Source organism: Corylus avellana, chromosome ca7 (genome assembly GCF_901000735.1).
Source record: "Corylus avellana chromosome ca7, CavTom2PMs-1.0".
NCBI lineage: Eukaryota > Viridiplantae > Streptophyta > Magnoliopsida > Fagales > Betulaceae > Corylus > Corylus avellana.
Genome location: NC_081547.1, coordinates 7,974,803 through 7,999,676, shown reverse-complemented (window position 1 = coordinate 7,999,676; position 24,874 = coordinate 7,974,803). Strand labels below are relative to the sequence as shown.

The window sequence follows — 24,874 nt, the reverse complement described above, 5'->3', positions numbered from 1 at the left end:
TAATGTTAAAAACTATAATTTTTTTATAAGAAAAAAAAAAAAGACATTTTTATTGTACAATGATTTTACAAGGTTAGGGTGCAATCCCAATTAATCTTTGCATTTATTTTGGTTAATTATTTTTTAGTTACATATAGCTTGTCCCTTTATCAAATCAACTTGGTTTTCAAAAGTGTCATAAGCAGATGGTACTTCCGTCTAAGAAACGTGCACCTAGGAGAGATGACCAAGTAATGCCTCGTGCATAATGATCAGGATCGAAATATGAATCCTAGTTGTCCTGACATTCCTCTTCCTCACCCGCTTAATCATTTATGTAATTCTAGATTTTCCAAATAATATAGGCACATAGGTGAGTCCATCGTCTCAATAAGTATAAACTTTATTAAATCAAAATAAACATTTTTTTAAGAAAACATCTCTATTATATGATTATAATAACAGCTAAAAAGGAACATATATATATATATATAAGCATAGAAGAGTATATATTTTGTTGTACATAATTTTTGTAGTGTATACATACTTAGGACTCGGCTCACACTACGGTAGATAGTTTTGTCTACCGACTAAGATGTTTTCTAAGGGTTTTTTAACTCTTAGAAGAAAACTACCGTGAATTAAAATAAAAATAAAAATAAAAATATGCTACCTTGAATTAAAATAAACTACCGTTAAGCGTGTATGTGTTTTTTTCTTCTCTCTTTTTATTTATATCTTTATCGGGGTTGTCGGCAAAGAAGATTTTTTATGTTATCAAATTCCAAAACATTTGAGATATGTTGATATTATGATGGAGTCATGTGTCAAGATGTAGAGTTGTATTGTTTCTTCTCTTTTTCTAGCTAGGCGTGGCATGGGTGGCTTTGAAACTACAAAAGTCAGCCTTTGCGAAAGAGAAAGCCCATATATAAAATTGAATGGCCCAAAATACTTCAATAATCCCCAAAGCCCATATATAAAATTAAATAAATAAATAAATAGACCACTAACGGGATAACTGAAATGGTTGTGATTATTAAAATCTAATAACGGTCTTAAGCGGTTACAGTTAGTAGTTTTAGTCAATAACCACTAATCACAACCGCTTGTACACCCCTATTTGGTATTATAACGCATATAGCGCTTATGTCTAGACAATGTATTGATGTGTATTTTGTAATGTAAAAGCACAATGTAAATGTTTAACAAAATAAAAGTTTATTTGTCAACTCTTGTGTTATTATGGTTTAGATGTTAAAGAAAGAAAAAGTTTTTCCATTGTAAGATTTATGATCTCTAATGTGATATGATGTGTTGAAGTTATGATATTATGATAGGCTAATGCGGTAGCACTTCGTTGCTTGCCTTTAGTACTTTAGGGCGTGGTCGGGTTGCTACAAGGAAGTTCAATAGAATAATCGCGTAGAGGTATTGAAGTTATTGCGGTAGAAACAAACGGGTCTCTTGTTTGATTCAAATAAGGTGTTTGTTACAAAGGTTTTGTGTGTATGTCTTGCTTGTAACCGAATTCTTTTATAGTGGATGAGTTTTTTGAGTTTGTTTGCCTTAGGATGATTTTACTTTTGAAGAGTTCTTCAAAGAGTTTCTACTTTGTCACCAAATACTTGTGTTGATTGATTTATTGCTTTCATAATATTTGGTGATTGTTTGTGTGGTGGTTCATTTTTTAAATTCTGCATTTTTTTGGATACATCTATGCAACCATCGTTCTAGAAGTTGGTTGGAGTCATTGGTTAATTTTAGATTAAAAGTGGTATAATATTATTGGAAATTATACCTTCAAGTTGAATTTATTAAGAGTGCGTTTGGGAGTGCGTTTTTAAAGAAATAATATGTGATTTTAAACCAAATCACAATTTTAGAGTGTTTGGGATTACGATTTAAAAAACCCAAATTTTAAAATCGTGGAAAAATCTGCGATTTCGATAAACTGGTTAGAGGGTGCTTATTCGAAAAAGTGCAAATTTAAACCAAAATCACGATTTCTATTAAAAATATATTTGGCGCAATATTTACCTATTTTTCAGCGGGAATGAAAAAAAAAAAAAAAAATCAAGAATACCCACCTAAAATATATAAAAACCCTTCTTTTCTGTTCTTTTCTTCATTCTCTCTCTCTGCCTCTTCATCCTTTCTTCGTCCCTCTCTCCATCCTTTCTCCGTCCCTTTGCTGTTTCTCGTGTCTATTGTCCATCCTCTCTCCGCCCCTCTACCATGTAAGAATCTCACCTGAATATGTTATTTCGCTCCGTATAACTTTTTTTTTTATATGTGTTTATGTTCTTCAACTTTCAAAGTTTTATTTAGATTACCGTGCACAGTAACCATTGGTAAGAATCTCACTTTAATATTTTCTTTCGCTCCGTATAACTTTTTTTTATATGTGTTTATGTTCTCCAACTTTCAAAGTTTTATTTAAATTACCGTGCACAGTAACCATTTGTGATGGATTTTTATTTTTATTTTTTAATGGGTAGTGCACTATAACAATTTATGCTGTTTATATATATATATATATATATATATATATGTTTGTTTGGAATATGTTTCAAGAAAAAAAAAATCATATAGAAACAAGTAATATAGCAATATATAATTTTCTAAGTAAAAAACTCAAAGTTGATGTCAAATTATAAGTCATACTTTTGTTTGTAGATGTGTTAAAAATGGAGGCTTATAAACAATGTTAGTTATTTTACTGTTATAAAGAAATGTTCTTATTAGTAATTTGGCCATGAAACCGCAATTATATATTAATGTTATCCAAACACTCAATTGATAACATTAAAATATAACTAACGGGCCCTAAAGGTACTAACAACTTTATTGCATATTATCTTGGCAAGAACCATCGTGAAGAACTGCTAAATAAGCAGCTAATAGATATTAATTTTTGTCCAAGAATCCATGAATCCTAAATAAGGAGACTGTATTACAATAGCCAAAGCCTCCTAAAGCTCTAAACGAGCACCTAAATAAGGTATACGTTGTGTTTAAAGGGTTCCAACTAGAAATTTTTACATCACAGAGACAATGTCATTCATAAATTAATGGTTTTAAAAGTGCATGTAATATAATACATTGGAGGAAGCTAAACAAGCTTTCGTTACTGCCATGGAATTAATGGAATTTTCACAAGGAAATCCTAACCAATGTACCAATGTTATTTGACTCCTAAACAGTCTAAACGAGACTATTAAGAGATTAAATATTTTTATAATCCTGAAATCCCTAGAGATATGCATAATGAATTCAATGGTGTCGAAAAATCTCAAATTTTAAATAAAAAAAGGAAGCTTCAATCAACATATGAGTTGTTTGGCAACAACGAAAAGAAAAACCAGACCAAACATGAAAATAGAAAAATTTAAAAATCTTTATACAAATCTTGTCAAACAAACAAATTGGGAAAGAGAGAGAGAGAGAATTTTTTTCAAAAATAAATAATTTTCTATCTTTATCTATTAGAATATGAGTTTTAAATTCATAATTTCAAAAAATCAAAAGAATTTTTCTTTTTTATTATTCGAAAAGCAAAAACTTGCTTGCTGGTGACGTTTTTGAATATTTTCAACAAAAAAATTAAGGTCAAACAAATCTTAATTTGCAAACATCAAAATATCAACCTTCATGAAGGAGCTCTAAATTAATTTGACAATTATCATCAATCATAATGAATGATATGTTGAAGATATTGAATGGGGAATCACCAACCAAGTGAGTTTTCAAGCCTTAGCAGCAAATCAATGGTGGTGGTTTCATTCTATGATTAGAACATTCCTTTCTTATCTAGCAAGGAATCTAAAATGAAAAAAAATACTTCACCTTTTAGATAACAAGCTCAATCAGATGGAAAGTCGAATAAAATTTCTTTAACCTTATCAAATGTTGTACTTGAAAGCAACAAATGAAGAATAATTTGTTGAAGAAAGAATGATTCATTTTTTGGCAATTGTACAATAAGTCCATGTGTCAACCCTCCAAAATTTAAAAATCCTAAAGTTTTTTTTTTTTTTTTTGAAAATTTACTTCCTGAGTTAATTGAAATGACAATAAAATCCCTACTGTCAAAATTTGTTAACAACCGTTAGTCCCAACCAAAACACACCGTTTCACCTCATTAAAATATTAATTTTTTATTAATTTAATTTTAAAATTTAAATCTAAAAAAACTAAAAAAAATTAGAGGGGATGCCAAAGGTGGTAGCATCCAACCACTATGGAGTGGCCGCAAGCCACCCCAGGGGTGGGCAAGGCTTGCAGCCACCCCATGGGGTGGTTAGGTTAAGTAAAAACGCAATAGCTTATGTGCCAAACACCAAAACTTAAAAGTAAAAGTAAAAGAATTTTATTTTTTATTTTTTATTTTAGATTAAGTGTTTTTTAAATCGCAATGCTAAACACATTATGTTTTGCAATATCTTTTAAAAACACAAATTATTCTTACGAAATTACAATCACAAACACACCCTTACTCTCACTGGACGACATATATAGAATATCACAACCTTATCAACCAGCTGGAAGAATGAAGAAAAAACATGCCAAAAGCCTAATGGATCACTTGTTAAAAGCAAGATAAGTTTGCTACAAATTTACAATACTGAAGACGTTACTTTAGTGGTCATTAGTAAAGAAACTATCTATTTTGTACAAGTTAGCTTTACAAAAAAGTAAAAATATTCTTTCTTTTGTCTTTTTATCTATCACAACGCTATAAAATGGTAAGCATTTCTTTTGTAGGGATCGTAATATAAAATAAGTTTGAGCGTTTTATAGTAAAGAGTTCACTATATATACTGTTTTTTGTAATGGTATAAGACTTGAAAGCCGAAAAGGTTTGGCCCAAATAAGGTGTAATTGGACCCCCAAAAAAAACCCAATGGGTTTCTACAATTGGGTGAAGGTGTAGGTTGGGTTTAATGGCTATTAGCTTGCACTTGATCTTATTAACGAAAAGAAGTGTCCCCTTTCTTGAATGAAGTTTCTAGCTTGTGAATTTTTTTGGAAACGACTTTGCCTAAAAAAACATGATCAATGGGCAAAAAAATATCAGCAGATTTTTTTATTTTTTTTTTTGGGAAGGAAATATACAAGGTAAGTGTTTTGGTAGATATTGATCACAGAGTCCATCTTGAAAGGTTTCTGGCTTTACCACCATCTCTATATCCTAGAGACCACTACATGCTTTCATTTGAACATTCAAGGACATATACAGAAGGATCTATATATATATATCATACGATGAAGTTCCATAGGTTGCCTTAGAAAAGAGGGGGGAAGAAAAGAAAAACAAAAACAAAATTAAAGATCACCAACCCGAGCTTAAAAAGCATCTTTGGTACATTGGACATAAATTGAGAGAACAAGAATCATTATTGTCGAGGTGCAACAGTACCATTCCACTTTTAAAAATATGTCTTGCGGAGTTCGATTTTTACTAGACTCCTTCTCCATTTTGGTGCATATATAGACACACGTATAGAGAGCAAAATATCCGCAGCATTTTTAATAAGTAGGTAAGCAATGTATAAAGTAGGTTACAAAACATTTACTTGGTGAATTTTGTACATAAGAAAAGTACAAAGTTGCTCAATCAATCTTTAACAGGTAGAATCCTGCATATATATCAGCAGCCTCCTCCATTTGTCAATTCCTTACTTGGGCCGAGATGCTGTCCCTGTGACCCTGGCTTGTCTTGCTAGCTGAACAATTAGGAGTAAAAGCAATGGAAAATATTGTCACAATATATATATACTCTTTTTTGTTTTTATGAATAAAATTGACATAAATTCCATGGAATCCCACTCACCTGAAAGTAAGCTTCAAGTTTCCTCTTTAGGCTGGCATACTCTTTCTTCAGTTGTTGGAAAGTCCTCATGCACCTGTCTTGTTCATGCCACACAATGATTATAACGTAATAATCCAATTATATGACATCATATGGGTGCCTTATATTTTCCGTACAAGCTACCAACTAAGAGATATTCAACAACTAGGACATGCCCCCTTTTTTCAAATCAGATTATTATACCACCTAAAGGCTAGCTTTAACATTAAATTTAACAAAACAGTACACACATATATATATTCTCCTCAAATTACCACCTTAATTTGTATATAATATGCTTTTCAAACTTGACAGTCTCCATGCATGGAGTATTGTGATGATCGTAAGGAATTAATTAAGCTGGAAGATGAATTACCCTTCTACATTTCCTGCCTTGCAATATTCCCTGAACAGTGTACAATCGGCTTTCACCTTTTTGGCTCCAAAGCTGGACCAATAAAAAAACACAGGATTGATCGAGAAAGAGAACATTAATGTTATGTACGTGTCGAACCCAACACAGAAACCTTTGATAAATCTTAACTGTTATTTTGTTATTTTCTCTTCTTGTTCCATTTTTTTTTTTTTTTTTTTTTTAAAAAAAAACATATATAATTAATTACCTTGAGCTACTTCCCTTGAGCTGATACATATAGCCATCGAGCTTATTGAAATCAAGTGGGCTCGTCCCCCTGCATAGACGACACAAATAGAACATTATTATATATTATGATGATCAGCTTTACAGAAAAGGTAGAAAGAAAAAGAAAAGCAAGATAAAATTAAGGTGGGGAAAAAGAAACTAACAACGCCTGCTCTATGATAACGATTAATGTAGATGTATTCTGGTAGTACGATGTGACAACTTCCTCCACAAAATTAGGATTAGCATCGTCTTGCAGCTCCTCCAATTGGATAAATTGTTCGTCCAACAATCCCTACAACGTCCCATCATTCACATTAACCACCACAAATATCATATCATGCATGGATGACATTTATATATGTCATGTGCATGCAAATCTATTATATATATATCTTCATCTTCATCACCCTTCATAATTAAATGAATTTTCTTAAAATATTTATAAATACTTAAATACATATTTTTAGACCAAAATTTATGTAATGCATGAATACACATAGATATTACCATTGTGGGGGTATATACTGCTACGTACATGGTTAGTGTGTCATATAATTGGCGTATATTAATTTGACACTTATGCATGTTTTGTGGGGTTGATGTCAGAAAAAATAGAGAAGATAGCGAGTGGGTGTGCTTTTGTATTTTCAAATAAAAGATTGTAGATATGAAAGAGAAAATAGAGCGGAAAGTATATAATAAACAAGTAGGGTTACTATATACTTTAATTATAGTAACCCTAGTAGGGTTACCTCTTGTAAACCCAACACTAATTAAATAAAATTTCTCAAAAAAAAAAAAAAAAAACTATAAAGAAATCGAATAAATGAGAAAATAAAACATTCGAACAAAGATAAAAAACCTGATCAAAGAGGGACTGCCTCTGGAGGACAAGATGTCTAGGCAAGTGGTTTCTCTCCATTAGAAGAAATTAAAGTGTAGAAAACAAGCAGAAGGTGAGAGAGGGAAAGATATTGATCAGGGGAGAATTAGGCTACAACTTTATGGCTTGAGTGGTGAGATTAATGGATATGGCAATGGGTTTATATAATATTGGAGGAGGGAGAGAGGAAACACTTGTTCTTTTTGCTTAATTAGATTAGAGGGCGTGCAAAAAATGAATGTAGATTACATTTGTTAGTACTGTAGATTCATGTAAAAGGAGAGTACAATTCCAGAAGAATCTAAGCAATTAATATGTTGGACGGTGTTGGAGATTGGCAGATTTGATTCTATCAGGGACAAAATTATTAGACTTGTTTATGATTTATGTTAACTCATGAAATAAAGGTATGCCGATTCTAAATATACCCCATTTTTAAATTAAATTAAATACAATACATTTTAATTAGTGTTTTATATTATATATGCACCCTTAATTTCCCCCATATCAAGAATTTAATATACTCAAGCTACCGATTCAGATCAATGAATTGAAATAGATTGTTGCATTAATATTCTCTTTGATTCAACTTAAATATTTGGACAATTGTCAAGATCGAGCTTGCGCCAATAACATGCACCATGGAAATATACCCTGCTTTGAAATCTAAAAGATCAAGAATTAATTAATAAAAGGAAGAAGCAAACTGTGATGGGACGTATAGAAAGATGAAGATGTATTGAGATATTCCTATATTGCTTTGAAATATTCCTATATTGGTTTGCTTTTTTGATGTAAGTTATAAGTGTCAAAATTAAAAAAGTCGTTTCCATATATAGAAGGAGCCAATTATGAAATAATTAAAATGATCATTTTGGCATATGCCATGTCTGATTCTGAAAAAAATAAATAACAATAATGGGCATCGCATGAGACAAAGAATTTATCCTAATTAAAATGCCCAGAAGCTAGTATTATTTTTTAAACAAATAAAGCCAAAGCATATGGATTACATCCATCAAGGACACATATGATTTGATGTTTTGACAAATAGCTCATTGAATTTTAAAAAATGGTTAATTATTCATTGGAATAAGCAAGAAAGAATTTATCCGACTGTTGTAAAAGTTGACATAATCTATTAATACATCACATCAACACGTATAAACTAGAGGAGGTGTGGCCAAACCATTGCCATGGCCAATAGGGATACTTCAACCACCCCTCATTTTTTTTAATTATTATTATTATCTTTCCGTTTGGGGCCTAGTGATTCGGCCACTCTCATTTAACACATTAATAGATTTTGTTAACTTTTTTAACGGTATGGACTAACCTCATAAAGTGATTGATTAATCACTTTTTAAAATTTAAAAAGCTATTTATCAAAACTCAAAAATAAAAATGCATTTATCCCTCAAGATACGTTCATAAGTATCTTGACACCTTGTGTCGTCACATTTTGTAGAAAGAGCGTAGGAGGAGTGTGAGAGAGTGGAATATATTATATAGAATGTTTAAATAAAAATTAATTAATTAATTTCCAGCATCAAATCCTTTCAAGGACTAACAAAAATACTTGGAATAATGGTAGCACAATCTGACCTACACGTACGATCCGATTTACGTACAACAATAAGCATGTGTTGAATTACTTCATCAAGTTTGCGTGTATCTACCTAATATTCCTACACCAATATCTATCACTCCTTTGCGGCTACCTAGCAAGAAATAAAATATTCTATTTAAAAGTGTTATATATATATATAACAAACTGTTTTATTTTTTATTTAATTATGTTCTCCTTTCATAATTTTAAGAGTATGTTTGAAATTGTGTTTGAAAAATAGATCTTTTAAGCTAAAAAGTGTTTTTTGGCAAAAGCTTAATTTTAAGCTTTTTCCAATGCGTTTTTGGCCATTTTTTGGAATTTTTTTTACTCTTAAAAGCGCTTTCAATTTTTTTTACTAAACATGTATTTTTTCTTTAAACGAACATTTTGAGTATTAATTGCACTTATAGACCCTTCAAACACACACCCAAACAAGCCCTAACCTATGCATGAACTAAAACTCGTTGGTGCTAACACGTACACATACACATAATTATCATGCATTAATTAAGAATCTTTTTTTTTTTTTTTCATACTACTATAAGAACCATGCCAACCTAAGGTGACTATGATGAGACTATTTTTGGCTTAATAAATGTGTATATGTATGGAAAAATATACTATAAATTCAACTGATGACTGGGGTATCACTACAAAAATCATGTTTTTTTTTTACCAACCATTTTTGACGTGTCAATGGTACTGACACATCAGAAAATCCTTTCTAACGTGTTTCAACGGTTAGAAGGGAGGGTGTCAAAAAAATTCAAGTTTTTGGCATATCAATGTTAACACGTCAGTAATTTCTGACGTGTCAGAAACGAGAACGTCAAAAACAAAAAAATTTTGACGTTCCAATTTTATCATGTCAAAAATTTTTGACGTGTCACACCGTTTGACACGTCAAAAATCATTTTTTTTTCATTTATATATTTTCTAAATTATTCGGGTTTATACCCAAATTTATATATTAACCTGATATCCAATACATTCAATATATATCCAATATATCCAATATATATCCAATACATTTAATGAATATTCAATATACATTCAATTTAATACATTCAATCCAATACATTCAATATCCAATATCCAATATTCAATATCAAATACATCCAATCCAATACAATCAATCAAATATCTACATTTACATTATCTAACACATTCAATTCAATCCAATATCTACATTTACATCCAATATCCAATTAATCTAATTAATCCAATACATCATACATCTCCAATACATCAAACATATCCAATACTTCAAATTAATCCAATACATCAAACATATCTAATACATCAAACGTATCCAATACATTCAATTAATCAAATACATCCAATTAATCCAATACATCAAACATATCCAATATATCAATTACACATCCAATAATTATTGACGTGTCACATGTGGACACGTCAATAATTGAAAGATAAATTTTTAAATTTTGAATTTATATCATTTTTTTCTCTTATATAACACATTATAAATACAATATACTTAAAACTAATTAGAGAACAAATAAATTAATATTCTAGATGTACAGATAATAAAATCAATTTTTCGTGAGGGCTCAATAATCCACTCACCAAGAATCAGATCGAGCTTCCAGGCATTTCCACCATAAAATCAATGAACAATTGAGATAAGTAAAGGACTCGTCGAACATATATTTTGTGTTGGCCGCGTTCATGTGGGGTTTGCGGGTCTGTATGTCCTATTTTTTAAAAATTAATATGGCTATCATATTAATATTACTAGAATGATTTATGCATATATGATAATATCATATCATTTTAATGGCTATCATTTCATTTCATATTAATATTAATGAAATGTTTGATTTATATATGCATGATAATATTAATTGGTATACAATACGTATATACCAATATGATAAAATGTTTGATTTATGAAATGTTTGATTTATGCACGATAATATTAATTTATACAATACGTATATACCAATTAAAATTAATTTATTACCTAATTTTTTTAATACATATTGTATAATTAATTATATAATATGCATGATAATAATTATAATTAAGTATAATTATTGACGTGTGAAATAATAGCACGTCAAAAAAAAAAATTTGACATGTCAATGAAACACGACAAAAATTTTTGACGTGACTTTTTGCACGTCAATAAATTATTGACGTGACTTTTACACACGTCAATAATTATTGACGTGTCATAATGGCACGTCAAAAATTATTGACGTAACATTTAGACACGTCAATAACTTTTGACGTGCCACTATAACACGTCAAAAATTTGTAACTTTTCACATCGAGAAAAGTTATTATCGTCGCTGATAACTTTTCTCGATGTGAATAACTTTACATGACCATGACTTTTTGAGCAACTGTAATGACTTTTGGTCGTCGTTGATGGCCGATTTTCTAGTAGCTTTCACGTACGTATTGGTCCTATTATTAGCTAGGCGGCGTACATATATACAAGAAGCCTTATGCAACGATTTAGTTCTATTTCTGTACCTTTGATGATTAAGGGCCGGGGCAAAAGTCGATCCTTCAATCACTTTCACTTGTGAATTTGCGCTGACTTTTAAGGTTCACATTATGCACAGGCCACCATAAAAACTCAATTGGTGGTTACGTTCTTTGAACATTTGGTAAATTACTATAAATCTAGAATGAGATTCGTTCTTTACCTATGAATAAGAGAAATGGTAGCCAATAATATATATATAGCCTACATGATCAGTTTTTTAAACTAAAAGGAAGACATAAGCTATTGTATACTTATAATAATTAACTTAATTAGAATTGGTATTTAATTCTGCGACAGTGGGTTGACAGTTGACTACACAAGGCATTATGAAATTATTTTTATGTGGACTGACAAACAGGAAATCCGAATTTTTCCCCACCATATATAGTTTACCTGCAATATTATTAATCTAATGTATTTTTTATGATAATTATGAAAATGCTTCTGGCACGACACTCAGGATTGCAGTTTCCATTGCTATAAAAGCTCGATCAAAGATTTTTTTTTTTTTTTTTTTTTTTCTTTTGTAGTTTTTACTCGGTTTGCTTGACCTTAATTATTTACCTTTTTTTTGGTTCTTTGTTGGATAAATTATGTGATTACGATGGTCCTCACCCTGTCTCTCTGTCGACTCTCTCACACACAAAACACATGCTGATGTTGAAGAAAGTAGTGCAAAACTTGCATATATAGCATTTTCGTTGATGGAAAACAAAGCCTACATATAATCCCACTAACTGAAGTACATAATTAGATTCAAGTACTACAATAATATAATATAGAACATTGCATGTGAAACTCGTCAATCACATGTTGCCACGTACGTCCACGTGTCCTTTTGTAGGTCCCTGCCATCAATTCCTAGGGCGACATGCCGTCTCTGAGGGCCCAGATTGTCTTGCCTGCTGAATAATTTTAGGAAAAAAGAAGTAAGATCAAAATTTAAAAAAAGAAAGAATCATATACACAATTCCATGCACTGATCAATATATATGCATGTATGTGAAGGGGAAAGGCATATATATATATATATATAATGTTGCACCTGGAAATAAGCTTCAAGCTTCCTTTTGAGAATGGTATACTCTTTCTTCGCTTGTTGGAAAGTCCTCATGCATCTGCATACGCTCATGCAATTCCCAGTTATCAAAACTCCAAACATGATTAATTCAATAATAAATGAATGGATTTTTCGTTATTATCACATTATAATATCATTTTTGGTTAAGACCAAAAGATAAAATTAAGTGATAATTTAATTACCCTTCTCCATTTCCTACTTTGCAATATTCCCTGAACTGTGTGCATTCAGCTTTTACCTTTTTGGCTCCAATGCTGCAGCCATTATAACAGAAAATTTGAGATAAAGAATAGAATATTATACATGTATATACTTCATGATAAACACAAATATATACATATATGTGTGTGTGTGTATATATATATATATATATATTCACTTTTTAGTTCTCAATTTATATTAATTATATGTACCTTGTGCTACTTCCCTTGAACTGATGCATGTAGGTGTCCAGCTTATTGAAATCAAGAGGGTTTCTCTCCCTGTATAATCAATTAATTAATGGAAACATTATCAATATTGTCACAATTAAGAAAATAAAATAACAAATGAAAAAATTATTAAAAAAAACTTACAGTGCCTGGTCTATGCTAAGGATTAGCCTGGATGAATCCCTATAGTACAATGTAACAACTTCCTCCACAAAATTAGGATTAGCATCATCTTGCAGCTCCTCCAGTTGGATAAATTGTTCGTCAAGATATCCCTGCAAAAAGGTCCAATATCCAATTTTCCATCATAAACGCAAAGAGAAATGACTGCATATATAGCTCAAATCAGTCGAATCCCGTTTAATAAGATTACCGCATACGTTAATGCTATGAGTACCAAAATGACATAAAGCTTATTCATTGGTGCCAGTAGCTTTTGGCCCATCTCTTAGTAAAAGATTTGACGATAAAAATATGAAAAGCAATAAGCTTATTCCTTAATTACCATGAACACAAGGCAAAAGATAAAATCAATTGTGGGCGTTTCTCCAATTTTCAAATAAAGCCAGAAATGTTAAGAAAAAAGATCAAACCTGATCAAAGAGGGACTGCCTCATGACTGAAACCTGTCTGTGCATCTGGTTCCTCTCCATTACAGATGACACGTCACACACGCAGAGAGAGAGACAGAGGTGGAGATTGATTGTTAGAGAAGACTTAGTAGTTAAAGTCTTGAGAGACAATGTGATATATTTGGCAAGGCCAGAGTTGGTTTATATAGTAGATAAAAGAGACAGGAATGAGTAGTAGAGGAGAGGCAACACTTTTTCTCTTTCTTTTTTTTTTCCATTTTTTTTTTTTTCTTGAATTATTTCGTGTCTCAAGAATAGAGGGGGGAGGGTAAACAACGTATGCGGACATATTGTTAGTGTGAAGTGTAAAGGAAGATTCGAGTAATGTTTTAAGCATGTTTTAGCAAGCAGGCAGGTAGGCAGAGGGGGTCAGAAAATATGATTCTGTCAGAAAAAGAAAACAGTATTAATATATAAATATAAAATATCATATTGTTTTCTTCAGTTCTTCTTATTTCACCTTCACCCCAGAACAAAAATGCATGCAGATTCTATGTATTACGTTTCCAACATATACCCTTTTATAGTGAAATTGATATTTTTAGCGTTTTTTGTACTCAATCCCAAATATTCTGTGAAAACAACTGAAGAATGAAGAGGTAATTATATATTATTATTAAAGAATAACGGCTTTGCATGTCAACATTTGATAAAGATGATCATAATACAACTTTTGTCGAAGTTCTCTTTGTTATGGGAGGGATATTAAGGGTTTGTCTTACCAATTACAACCCAAATAAAAGAATAAATTGATTAATTAAATAAAAGTGGATCATCATATATTCATGTGAATATTTAATTGAAATGCATGGGAAGTGAATGACGGATGCAAAATTCGAATTCAAAGAGATAGAGATTTTTTTTTTCTGAGATATTCTTTTGTGCAGGTTGACAATTCACTAACTGTCTTCTCCAAATGGGTCTCAATATTATAGTTGTTCCTAGCTAGCTATTATACGATTGCCAATTGGAGATGGACTATATATATATATATATATATATATATATAGAGAGAGAGAGAGAGAGAGAGATTTTCTTCTTTTTTTTATTTTTTTTTATTTTTTTTTATCTACTGTTGGGGATTAAATCACCAAGTATTAATTCCATAAATTTTAGCCGATAAAAAAAATTTAATCATTTAATTAAATATTCTATCGTTGGGAAATAAGGGAAAAATAGTGGCTTTAAAGAAGAAAGACATAAAGAAGGTTCTCAATTAAAGGTTATTTAATGAGTGGCTGCATATACATTAAGCTAAATTGGATCATATATATCCGTTTTTCATTTAATTCTTTGGCCTAACAAGTTTTATTCTATATGTTGTTTTGATCATGTGTTCCTTTTTTGCTTTGATCGATTATGCAAATGAAGTTGTAAAAAAATGAAAAGGTGATGGTTAATTAAAATGGTAGATTTGGTGGGTGGAGGATAATGACAAGACACACACCAAGAAGGAGAGAATAATAATTTTTAGGAGGGAAAAATCCCACCAATCATTGAAATGAGATCTTTACCTTGCAAAGAAGTTGTCCTTTTCATGTCTCCTTCTTTTTCTATCTTGAGCCTGCAATTTTAGCAAGATGTTAAAAGAGAGAAAGAGTGTTGGAGAAAAGATTAACCCTTTATTCCTCTGCCACACCCAAGTGAGATGAGAGAGAGAGAGAGAGACAGAGATTTTTGTGATTCATTCTCTCTCTCTCATTTTCTTTTTATAAATGTGTGGTCACGTATACTACTTTGTTAAAGAGTAAAAAGCTGAGGGATTTCAGTGTGTAGAGTGGGATCAGAATATGTATATATGTTCTCTATACCTAGCACTGATTGTGATTCTTTTTTCCTTTCACTGTCCATATGTTGATAAGAATCCCACCCTGGACGATGGAATTCATTTTGTATCATAAATGATACGTGTACTTTTAAGTGTTTATTCTTTGCTGTGGTAGTGAAAATTACTATTGATTTTAGATTCTTTAAGTAGTCATTTCTTGATTTAATTAGCAGTGAAAATCACCATCGGATTTTTGACGAGCAGGTCAATCTATATATTTTCTAGAATAAACTTCGCTTAATCCCTTTAACTTCCATTACTTTTGCAACTATCCTCAAAGTTCAAAAACTTAGTATATCCAACTTCTAATTTTTTGCAATGTCATCCCTTTGTTAAGTTTTTTCGTTAAATTTCGTCAAAATTTTCAAATAATCTTTTCTTTATTATAATAAAAAAAAAATATTGCAATGATTCGAACTTGGGTATTTTTACAAATTCCGTTAAATCCCAAATCTTTGCAATTCTTTTTTTTTTTTTTTTTTGAAGAAAAATGAGAGGTATTTTGGTAATTTTGACACCCCTTTATTAGGACTTAATGGAAAAATCTAAAAGATGAATAACATTGCAAAAAATTTAGAGTTCGATACACTAAAGTAAAGTTAAGAAAAGTTTCTCTTATTTTCTATCATACACGTAAAGGATCTCTAAATATAAAATACATATGCAAGCCAATGATGACATATATATTACGTTGTTATTACTTTCTGCCTGAAGAAAAGTTGACCTTAGAGCATTGGTGTGGATGGGGATGGCAATAGTGTGGAGTAGATCGAATAGGACTCCAATTGATTGATTCGTGTCATCTACTCATTCCTATGAGTTAAGAGTAATGTTATATATATATATATATATATATATATATATATATATATATCAATTATCTAACACGTAAAACTTAGAAAAACACAAAATCTAAGAACCTAAAAAGTAGATCTATAGTAACAAAAGATTTTAGTTTTGTTGGTGTGACATTACATTGGAGTGTTAAAATGGACGTTGAAGTATCAAATGAGAGACATGTGACATATGTCAAATTGCGCGTTAATTTTAATGGTAAAGTGAAAGAGAGTTCTACTTTAAACTTGAACAAAATCTAAAGACCTTATTTTCGAAATTGAAAACGCAATTCAAATTCAAATAAGATGAAAACATAAGAGTTATTATTGACAGTACTTTCCTTTTATTGGGCAGAGAAAATCAGGTTCATAAAAATCTACTCTCATGTTCATGATTCACAAGAAACAAATAGTCATTCTGTCACCCATGTTGATTGATCTACATCACAAAGAGGGGAACCTATCTAATATGTCTAATCAGATCACTGAAACCTTCATAAACAAGGCACCAAATTCACTATATTTTTAGCCGAGGAAAAAAAGAAAAAGAAAAAACCCAAATTAAGGCAGTAGAATCTGTGACAAGCTAGAAAAGGAACATGGAGTTGTGATGCCAAGGCCACAATATTGTGGTAAAGGGAGACATTGGGTTGCAACATCAAAGAATTAGCTGCTTTGAGGACCTCCTCGAATAATCCAAACTTGTGGGCATTGGCATCGTACAGAAGTTAGCTTTAAGCTTGCTTTCTCAGTGACCTTTTCACAGATATTCTCCTCTTTGCAGCATCGATTCTGCTCATCTCCATAAGAATCCCATTGCTTGCATATATTGCATGCTATATACATTATTGAAAGTACCATCCCCACTATACCCCCTCCAGCTTTTCCTCCAACCCCAAATTTTATCCAAATCATCTCAATCATGACGTAGCATATATATCTCATGTATGAAAATTTATACAGAAACCAATATCAACAAAATACAATCGTATTCATGTGGTATGTGCCTCTTGTATGCAATGTTTATGTAAAAAATTTGAACACCAGTATCAGGTTCGGTAGGGCGAGCGCTTAACACAATGTTTGTCTGTATAGTGAACTCTCATGAGATTCTTGATCAATTATCATATGCATAATTGAGTGTTGGTCTCTTGGAGATGAAACATGGACGCTTAGTAAAAGAACTTCTGCTTTAGGGAGCGTGATTCAGTAAAGTCGATGTAACGATAAACTCACATATGAGGAGGAGATTACTAAATATATATACGAGTCTCACTATAAAAATGAGTGATCAATAAAATACAATTGGGCCTGAACTTATTAGCTTAAGTTTTTAAGCAATATCACCCCATAGAACTTAAAAGACAAACCCAATTAGGTAATTGTTAGCCCACAATAGCCATCAAATACTGTGTCCTGATGGCATTCTTGGGGAACTTTGTTTCAGAAGAGACACTTCTCCCTAGATAAAATAAAAATTAATACATGTAACAAAAATTTGGTCCTCTGACATTCCTTCGAATTGTAAGGGCCTTCAATTTGAAGGATTCGGATCGTTAATTCAAAATAATCAACTTAAGTTGAGCCACTAATTTGAAGGATTCGGATCATTTATTCAAAATAAACAGCTTAAGTTGAGCCACTATGCCTTGAAGGCTTGAAGTGGTCGGCCACTTCTTAAACGTTTTACCTAATGGGTATGGTTGGGACGCCCCGACCACACGGGTATGCTCTTGGGGTACAAATATGTGATAGGCCTAAATTATAATTCTTTCACTAGTGACTAGCTGAAGGCATGCCACAACTATCAACTTTTACCAAATAGCAGGAGAATCAAGGTTAGAGGAACTCTGGCTAAGAATGCAGGAGCAAACAATTACGAAAATTACAAGGCATAGCCAGCAGACTGAACCGCTAAGAGCTCATCTACAAAAAAACAACTGTTTTGCCAAATGGATTCAATTATTTCAACTGCTAAGCTGTTTACACAGAAAGAATAATATTTCCTACTAAATTGATCTAACCTATGTTATAAAGACTGGAAATTCTTCATTCTAATAAAAAAATAAACCGAGATGCCTTGGTGAAATTATAATTGTACAAAATAAAGAGAAAAAAGAAAAAGAAAAAAAAAAAGAAAAAAGAAAAAAAGAAAAGGATATTAATTCTGCTGTCTTCGCCCCATTTCAAACTGCTTGGATTACACTACTCTCCCCCTGCTTGTTTAAGTCAGACCCACTGACAGGAGCATTTGCATGAAATGCTGACTGCCTTGAGGGCTCTCCTATCAATTTTAAGGAGAGTGGTGACGGTTCTCTTTGGCGTTTCTCAGCCTCCTCTCCGAGACTGAGCTGAGACAGGCCAACAAGTTCATCAACATTGACAGGTTTGGTGGGAAGCATTGGTTTTGGCTTCAAGACCTTATGATTTGATATCTCTGCACCCTTCTCTTCCTCCATTGGAACCGTATTTTGTGACCAGAATAGGAATGGAGAAGGTAGATAAGCAGGGATCAATCCAGGAACCATTGGCGCCAGTCCAATTGATTCCGTCACACTTTCCTCCGGTTCTTTTAATTTTTCTTTAGATGTGGCTTCCATAGGTTCAAATTCCGATTTGAGAGAGAGATTTAATGAGGGTAACGCGTCGCCATTATCGGCTTCGCTTGCCTGAGAAGAAGGCAACAATACTTGTTCTTCTGGCACAGATGGTGGATCCATGGCCTGCCATTAAGTATCAAACTAATCAACTTCAAAAAAAATCAATGAAATACAAAATTATTATAACCATCATTAATGAACAATAAGCAGGGTTTCTCTATTTTGCTAAAATATTCAAGTGTTTTTGTGTGAAAGACCTATAGAACGTAAGAAACAAGACAAACCATATCTGGAACCATGTCAAAAAGGCTGGAACGTCTCTTTCGTCGGTTAGCATTAGTCTGCCGGATGAAGTACTTCTGGGCATGGCTTGCCACTTGTGTAGGAGTCCTTGAGATGACAAAATTGCGTGCTATACCACGCCAGTCCCCTTTCCCCAACTTCTGAAGACCAATTAAGAACAGTCGATGTTCCTCTTCTGTCCATGGGACACCTGAAGACCAAATCAAGAATAAGAAGAAAGAGAACCAAGTCAAATCATAGATAATTACTACGTAGATTTCATAGATAACTGATTAGCAAATGGAATGGTAACAATCCTTATTTCTCTATCAAACGTTTTTTTTTTTAATTAGTAATAAACCAATCTCATTAAAAGCATAAGGCGCCCCTAAGTACAACGGAATTATATAAAATGAACCACGTAACTAGCAGAGCTCTGTCACACGTGCCACGAGCAACATTTGATATCATTCAAGACAAGCAAAGAAACGGCTGACACAAATTACCTCAAAGTAGCTAATGAGCCGTAGACTACACTAAGGCAGAACAATCATGATGGAGTTGATGGCTACCTGCATATTTTCTTTAGTTATAAAAGGTCTATCGGGCTTTCACCTTTATAATGAGGCCCTACATGCAAAGTGGGAGATCTTTCATATATTTTAAGATCCACCCTACAATATGGGGTCAACAAGCCAAATTAAATTATTTTAGCCCTTATAAAAAGAAAACTGATTCTTAAACCCTTTTCACGTTGATGAAGTACAGAAGAAGAAAGAACTGAAAAATCCAATCCAATTTATTGTAATCGATTAGTTAACAGTCCAGCTAGCTAACACTTAGGCACCAGGAACGATCATGCTGAGCAGTACTAAGAAGATTCTGGAAAAAATCTTACAATCTCATCTTTGATGTAGGTAGGATTATCCACCCAAGATCCATCCTCCTTGAGAACGAGGACAATTTATTTCTCCCTTGACAATTCTTAACCATTCTAAAGATTAGAAATGAAGCCTATCTCAAAAGTTTTCAAAAACATTTATGCAGTGTAGACAACAAAAAAATAGAGAGATTTACTGAAATAACAAAGACGATATTAGTTTTTCAAAAAAAAATAATTTTAACTTCAAGCAGTAGAATAGATATTATAGCTCATTCAAAGTCATTGACCACAATTGTGTTAGTTTAATCAAAAATCAAGATTTGTGGTGGTGTTAACCCACACTTCTTTTTTTTTTTAAGAATAATAATTTATTAAAGAGAAAGACAAAGCTCTCGTACACGAAAGGTAAACAAGAGAAGCTACCACCCTAAAGGAGTTTGACCCAATTTTTTTTTTCCTGGAGCAACTTTACTAAAATCAGAAAGTAAAAAGAAATCAACAGAAAACGAGAGAAAAGACAGCTGGAAGAAAGAGTTTCAGCCAAATGAACTATTATGACCTATGAATTTTGGAACCATTCTCCTATCTCTTTTTTTTTTTTTTTTTTTTTCTTATGTTTTGTAAATTAATATCAAAACATAAAATTCTAAATCAAACAATTGTTTGTTGACAAATCGCTAAATCTAAAGATGATGATATAGATAGAAATAAATATGGTGACAAATTGTTAAATCAAACAATTTACATGTTTCGATGATCGTAAATGATATAATTATAATATAAATTTATTAAAATATATATATATATATATATACACATACACACAAACAACTGATCGTTGTCATTAATTTTTTTTTTTTTTTTTGCTTATTCAATGTCAGCTTCTAGCAAATAATAAACTGTTGCACTTTGTTTCATATGGTGACTTTCTGTTCATGAATTCACATGGGTTTAGCCACTACCATGAGAATGTGTCATAGAAAAAGAAATACATTATCCATTAGTCCAGCTTCCCAAATAAAAAAGTCTCGACTTCACCCTTTGCATATTACTATTATCTTGTTGGGCACCCAAATAAACACTTTATTCGCGTAGAAGTCCTTAAAGTATCCAACCACCCTCTCCCCCCCTCCAAAAAGGAAACTGCATATGCAAAATTGTTGACCAACAACCTCAACTTTCCACTAGAATAATCCAGGCATATAATTTAGGCAAAGAACCCAAAGCCTATTGGATTGTAGCCAGCAGCATCCTAAAGTAGATTTCTAAACATATAAAAGTTGAATTCTTCTAAAACTTTTCTTCACTTTGTCAAATGTCCTAATAGATCCAAGAAAAAGAATGACATCTATAATCAAACTACCTAAAATAAAATTAAGAGAACAGAGTATGTTTCAATGAAACTCGACCAAGATCATATACTGAAGAATATAGTGGTTACAATATGAACATTATTATATTGAGACAAATGCTATGCTTCCCCACTCAGTCAAAAACTATGCTATATAAGAAACATAACGCAACGCAATCCAAATATTCTACAAACTCTTCTGAATTGCATTATATCAACTGCTGTTAGACAATATCTCAGATAATCATAGCTCGCTATGCATGAGCAAGTCAGCAACAAACATGAATAAGAGACTAACACACGTAACTCTATAGAATAAAAATCATGGAGTTGAAGAAATATACTCATAACGCATACGAAAACAGTTGCTTTGACATAATACTAGCACCAATGAATAGTGTCCATCACAAGCTCAGGATTATGGTGTGCTAATCAGGTAAAGTAGGAATTTAAGTTTACAAAATGTAAATTTGTTGGATCTGCATGTATTTGATATGACTTTCAACATTCATAATATTTACTCAAAACAGTAAATATAAAATAATTTGCTTAAACCAGCCTAGGGTATCGTTTGGAAGATTACTCTGAAGGTTTCACATTATTTCTGTGTAAGGCACCAATGCGTCTTAATTCTTAAAGGTAAATAAATTGACAAAATTTCATCATAAAAAATAATGTTCAACTTTCCCTGGTTGGAGACTCAAAAGCTGCCGAGTCATGCAAAGGGCACATTCCTCCTATTGGTTTCTAGCCTTCATCAAGATAGATTGACATCTACCTAACAACTAACATATAAATAATAAAAAAATCCCCCATCAAAGAAAAAAACAAAAAAACTCTAGGATTACGGACAAATCGTTTCTTATAGTGTCAAGCATAAAATTCTCTAAGCTAACAATCAAAACTACTTTCGCCGTTAGCATCGCATCACAACCAAAAATCAAAAAAAACACCTTAAAAAAGTTTTAACAAAGAAACCCAAAATTATTTAAAAACAAAAAAAATATATATTTTATACCCTTTGTCTTGTGGTCCCAAAAGAAACTCCATAGAATTTCCCAAATAAAGAATTATATAGAAAACTTCGAGTACGACTTATAGTTTCTTGATCAAATGCGTCAAAAACATGAACAAGCTTCAAGGAAAATCATGTAGCAATTACAAACATCCAGAAATTAATAATAAGTCAACAAAGCTGTCGTCAAGTACCTCATTTTCACCTACATAACCTCGTTCATTGAAGAAAACATAAAGTAAACGAACTCTTTTTCTAGATACCTACATTCCTTACAAACCAAACCATATCCAGCTCAGCACCAAACCCGTGACTTTTAATGAACAATACAAAAGCACAAAAGTGTCAAACATGGAACACGAAAGTAAGTGCTTTTTATCCTTTTTTTTTTTTTTTTCTTCTGCAAATACAATGAAAAAAAAAAACCATGAAAAACAAAAAAAAACACTGCCTTCCAAAAACTAAATCACTTAAAATAAATTACCAAAAGACGAGAATAAAAAAGTTTTTTTTCTTAAAAAAAAAAAAAAAACAAGTCAAAATGAACACGAAAGGTGATGGAACCAGCTTATCCACCAAAAGAGCAAACAAACATCTAAACACAAAATTTAAAGAATAAAAAAAAAAATGATACGAGATAAGTTAATTAATTAATTTTACCTAATAACAAAACACAACCAAAACCCATCCCCGAAAACCTTATCCAAGATCACCGCAAACCAATCCCAAAAAACCCACCAAAAATCAATTTAAAAAATAAAAAAATAAAAAACTTGGAAGCAAAAAATAAGAGAAAGGAGTAACCTTTCTTGCGGTCGGCACGTCGATTGGAGGCGGGGGCGGGGTCGTCGGACAAGTAACCGTCGGAGACGTGGACGGGGTCAGAGGACGGGGGGGGCGAGTCCTGGTGGAAGTGCGCCGAGAGGTTTCCCATGCTGGCGCTCTTCTTTATGATCGACCCATCTGTTAGCCTCACCCCGAACAGCTTCACACCTCCGCCTCCGCCGCCGCGATTCGGGCACGTCCGCGAGTTGTGCCCGTTGTTGCTGCAGTGCGAGCACCGCCGCGTCATGCCGCAGACTCCGCTCGGTCCACTCTCCACCACCACGGAGTTCGTCCTACTCAGCGATATCCACCTGTATATCACAAGCGAGCGAGCGAGCGAGAAAGCGCGAGAGGTAGAGAGAGAGAGAGATAGAGAGAGACAGAGATTTATGTGGGTGGGGGAAATGATTGGGGTTGGAGAGGGGATTTTATTTGGAAATGTGAAGGGTAAAATAGGGAATTTAAGTATTGTAATGGGGATAAATTAGGGGATTAGAGGATTGCGGGGGTTCGTTCGTTTTCCGAAATTACGGTTTTCTCCTTTGTAAAAGATAACACCCCCTGCTTTCCTGGATGTTTTCTAACTTTTCTTGGTTGGGTTTCTTTTTTTGGTTTATTTCGTGAATTTGATTTCATATCTGTAGTCGTTTTGTGTTTTAGAATTCCTGGTAATGGATTAGTTGATTAATGGAGTGAGCAGATCATTATTGTTGTTAGGATTAATAAGATTATTAATATTATGGTTATTTGTCTAATAATAGGAAAATCCAAGGACTTGGTTTAATTATTAAGAAAAAAATTAGCATTGCACCTTGTTTTTCTGGATTTACTTTGGTATTAGAGTTGTTGCCTTCTCATTGCCTGTTTTGCTCTGGATTTGTTGAGTAAGAGTTGTTTCCTTCTCATTCCTTGTTAGACTTTATTCGATAACATTTTTTTTTTTTTTGAGAAATGATTCACGTCAATATATATATATATATATTATTTTATAAATTTAATAGATTAATCATTATATTTATAGACTCAAATAAATCCTACACAAATTCAATAATAGATTTATCAATTCATTATAAAAATAATTAAAAGATGATTGAAAAATGAATGAATTCTATCATTTTTATTTTTATTTTTTGAAAAATATTAACAAATAATTTAAAATACAAAACACTCAAAACGACATTTACTATAATTAATTTAATGGTATTTTAGAAAATAAAAAAGTTAACCTAGAGATCACGGGCGAAATAATATAATTTAGGAGAATACTACGGTTCTTCATGTTGTTCTTATAGTGTTCTTGTAATCCTACATGGATATTATTTTTTGACCAGTGAGTAAGGTTTTTTATTTTTTATTTTTTATTTTTATTGTCTTCTTAGAGCATCTTCAGCAAGAGCGGCTATTTTAGCCCCTTAAAATACACATTTTTACATTTTAACTACTAATTTTTCGATGCAAACTCCAACAAATTATCAATTATAACTTTCTACTTTCTTTAAATACTATTTTCTAATATTTTTTTTATTATTATTATTTTCCACTCCTCTCTCTCTAATCACACATACCCGCTCCTTCCCTGAATTTTCTTCTCACCCAAACACCCCTGCCTACAAAC

The 24,874-nt window shown here is 32.1% G+C and overlaps 3 protein-coding genes across 4 annotated transcripts; all 3 read right to left on the bottom strand.

The window, feature by feature from the left end:
- Positions 1-5,660: 5,660 nt before the first annotated feature.
- LOC132186425 (histidine-containing phosphotransfer protein 4-like) lies at positions 5,661-7,401 on the bottom strand. The gene is made up of 6 exons (XM_059600397.1): positions 7,342-7,401; positions 6,641-6,771; positions 6,457-6,525; positions 6,210-6,281; positions 5,816-5,888; positions 5,661-5,708 (listed from the first exon to the last, which is right to left on the bottom strand). The coding sequence occupies exons 1-6, from the start codon at positions 7,399-7,401 to the stop codon at positions 5,661-5,663; spliced, it is 453 nt and encodes a 150-aa protein (XP_059456380.1).
- Positions 7,402-12,155: 4,754 nt separating this feature from the next.
- On the bottom strand, positions 12,156-13,775 carry LOC132186424 (histidine-containing phosphotransfer protein 4). Of its 2 annotated transcripts, none has more exons than XM_059600395.1 (6): positions 13,601-13,775; positions 13,152-13,282; positions 12,990-13,058; positions 12,759-12,830; positions 12,541-12,613; positions 12,156-12,397 (listed from the first exon to the last, which is right to left on the bottom strand). In XM_059600395.1, exons 1-6 carry the CDS (start codon positions 13,658-13,660, stop codon positions 12,350-12,352), a joined length of 453 nt encoding a protein of 150 aa, XP_059456378.1. In that variant the 5' UTR covers positions 13,661-13,775; the 3' UTR covers positions 12,156-12,349. The 2 variants fall into 2 exon arrangements, with proteins under 2 accessions (XP_059456378.1, XP_059456377.1); XM_059600394.1 differs by having other exon boundaries at positions 12,156-12,400; positions 13,601-13,770.
- A 4,435-nt stretch (positions 13,776-18,210) lies between these two features.
- LOC132186423 (transcription factor MYBS3) lies at positions 18,211-23,653 on the bottom strand. Its single transcript, XM_059600393.1, has 3 exons — positions 23,239-23,653; positions 19,188-19,396; positions 18,211-19,026 (listed from the first exon to the last, which is right to left on the bottom strand). Exons 1-3 carry the CDS (start codon positions 23,504-23,506, stop codon positions 18,490-18,492), a joined length of 1,014 nt encoding a protein of 337 aa, XP_059456376.1. The 5' UTR covers positions 23,507-23,653; the 3' UTR covers positions 18,211-18,489.
- Positions 23,654-24,874: the final 1,221 nt, after the last annotated feature.

What these genes read in the sequence shown, in the direction of transcription:
- LOC132186424 (XM_059600394.1), bottom strand. Translation starts at nt 13,660, where the DNA reads ATGGAGAGGAACCAGATGCACAGACAGGTTTCAGTCATGAGGCAGTCC. An exon ending in GGCAGTCCCTCTTTGATCAG is followed by an intron (nt 13,283 to 13,600) that starts GTTTGATCTTTT and finishes ACCTTTTTGCAG; the next exon opens with GGATATCTTGACGAACAATT. An exon ending in TTCAAGGGAAGTAGCACAAG is followed by an intron (nt 12,831 to 12,989) that starts GTACATATAATT and finishes TAATGGCTGCAG; the next exon opens with CATTGGAGCCAAAAAGGTAA.
- LOC132186425 (XM_059600397.1), bottom strand. Translation starts at nt 7,401, where the DNA reads ATGGAGAGAAACCACTTGCCTAGACATCTTGTCCTCCAGAGGCAGTCC. An exon ending in CTCAAGGGAAGTAGCTCAAG is followed by an intron (nt 6,282 to 6,456) that starts GTAATTAATTAT and finishes TTATTGGTCCAG; the next exon opens with CTTTGGAGCCAAAAAGGTGA. An exon ending in AAGGCAGGAAATGTAGAAGG is followed by an intron (nt 5,889 to 6,209) that starts GTAATTCATCTT and finishes TGAACAAGACAG; the next exon opens with GTGCATGAGGACTTTCCAAC.
- LOC132186423 (XM_059600393.1), bottom strand. Translation starts at nt 23,506, where the DNA reads ATGACGCGGCGGTGCTCGCACTGCAGCAACAACGGGCACAACTCGCGG. An exon ending in ACGTGCCGACCGCAAGAAAG is followed by an intron (nt 19,397 to 23,238) that starts GTTACTCCTTTC and finishes TTTGGTCTTCAG; the next exon opens with GTGTCCCATGGACAGAAGAG. An exon ending in TTGACATGGTTCCAGATATG is followed by an intron (nt 19,027 to 19,187) that starts GTTTGTCTTGTT and finishes ACTTAATGGCAG; the next exon opens with GCCATGGATCCACCATCTGT.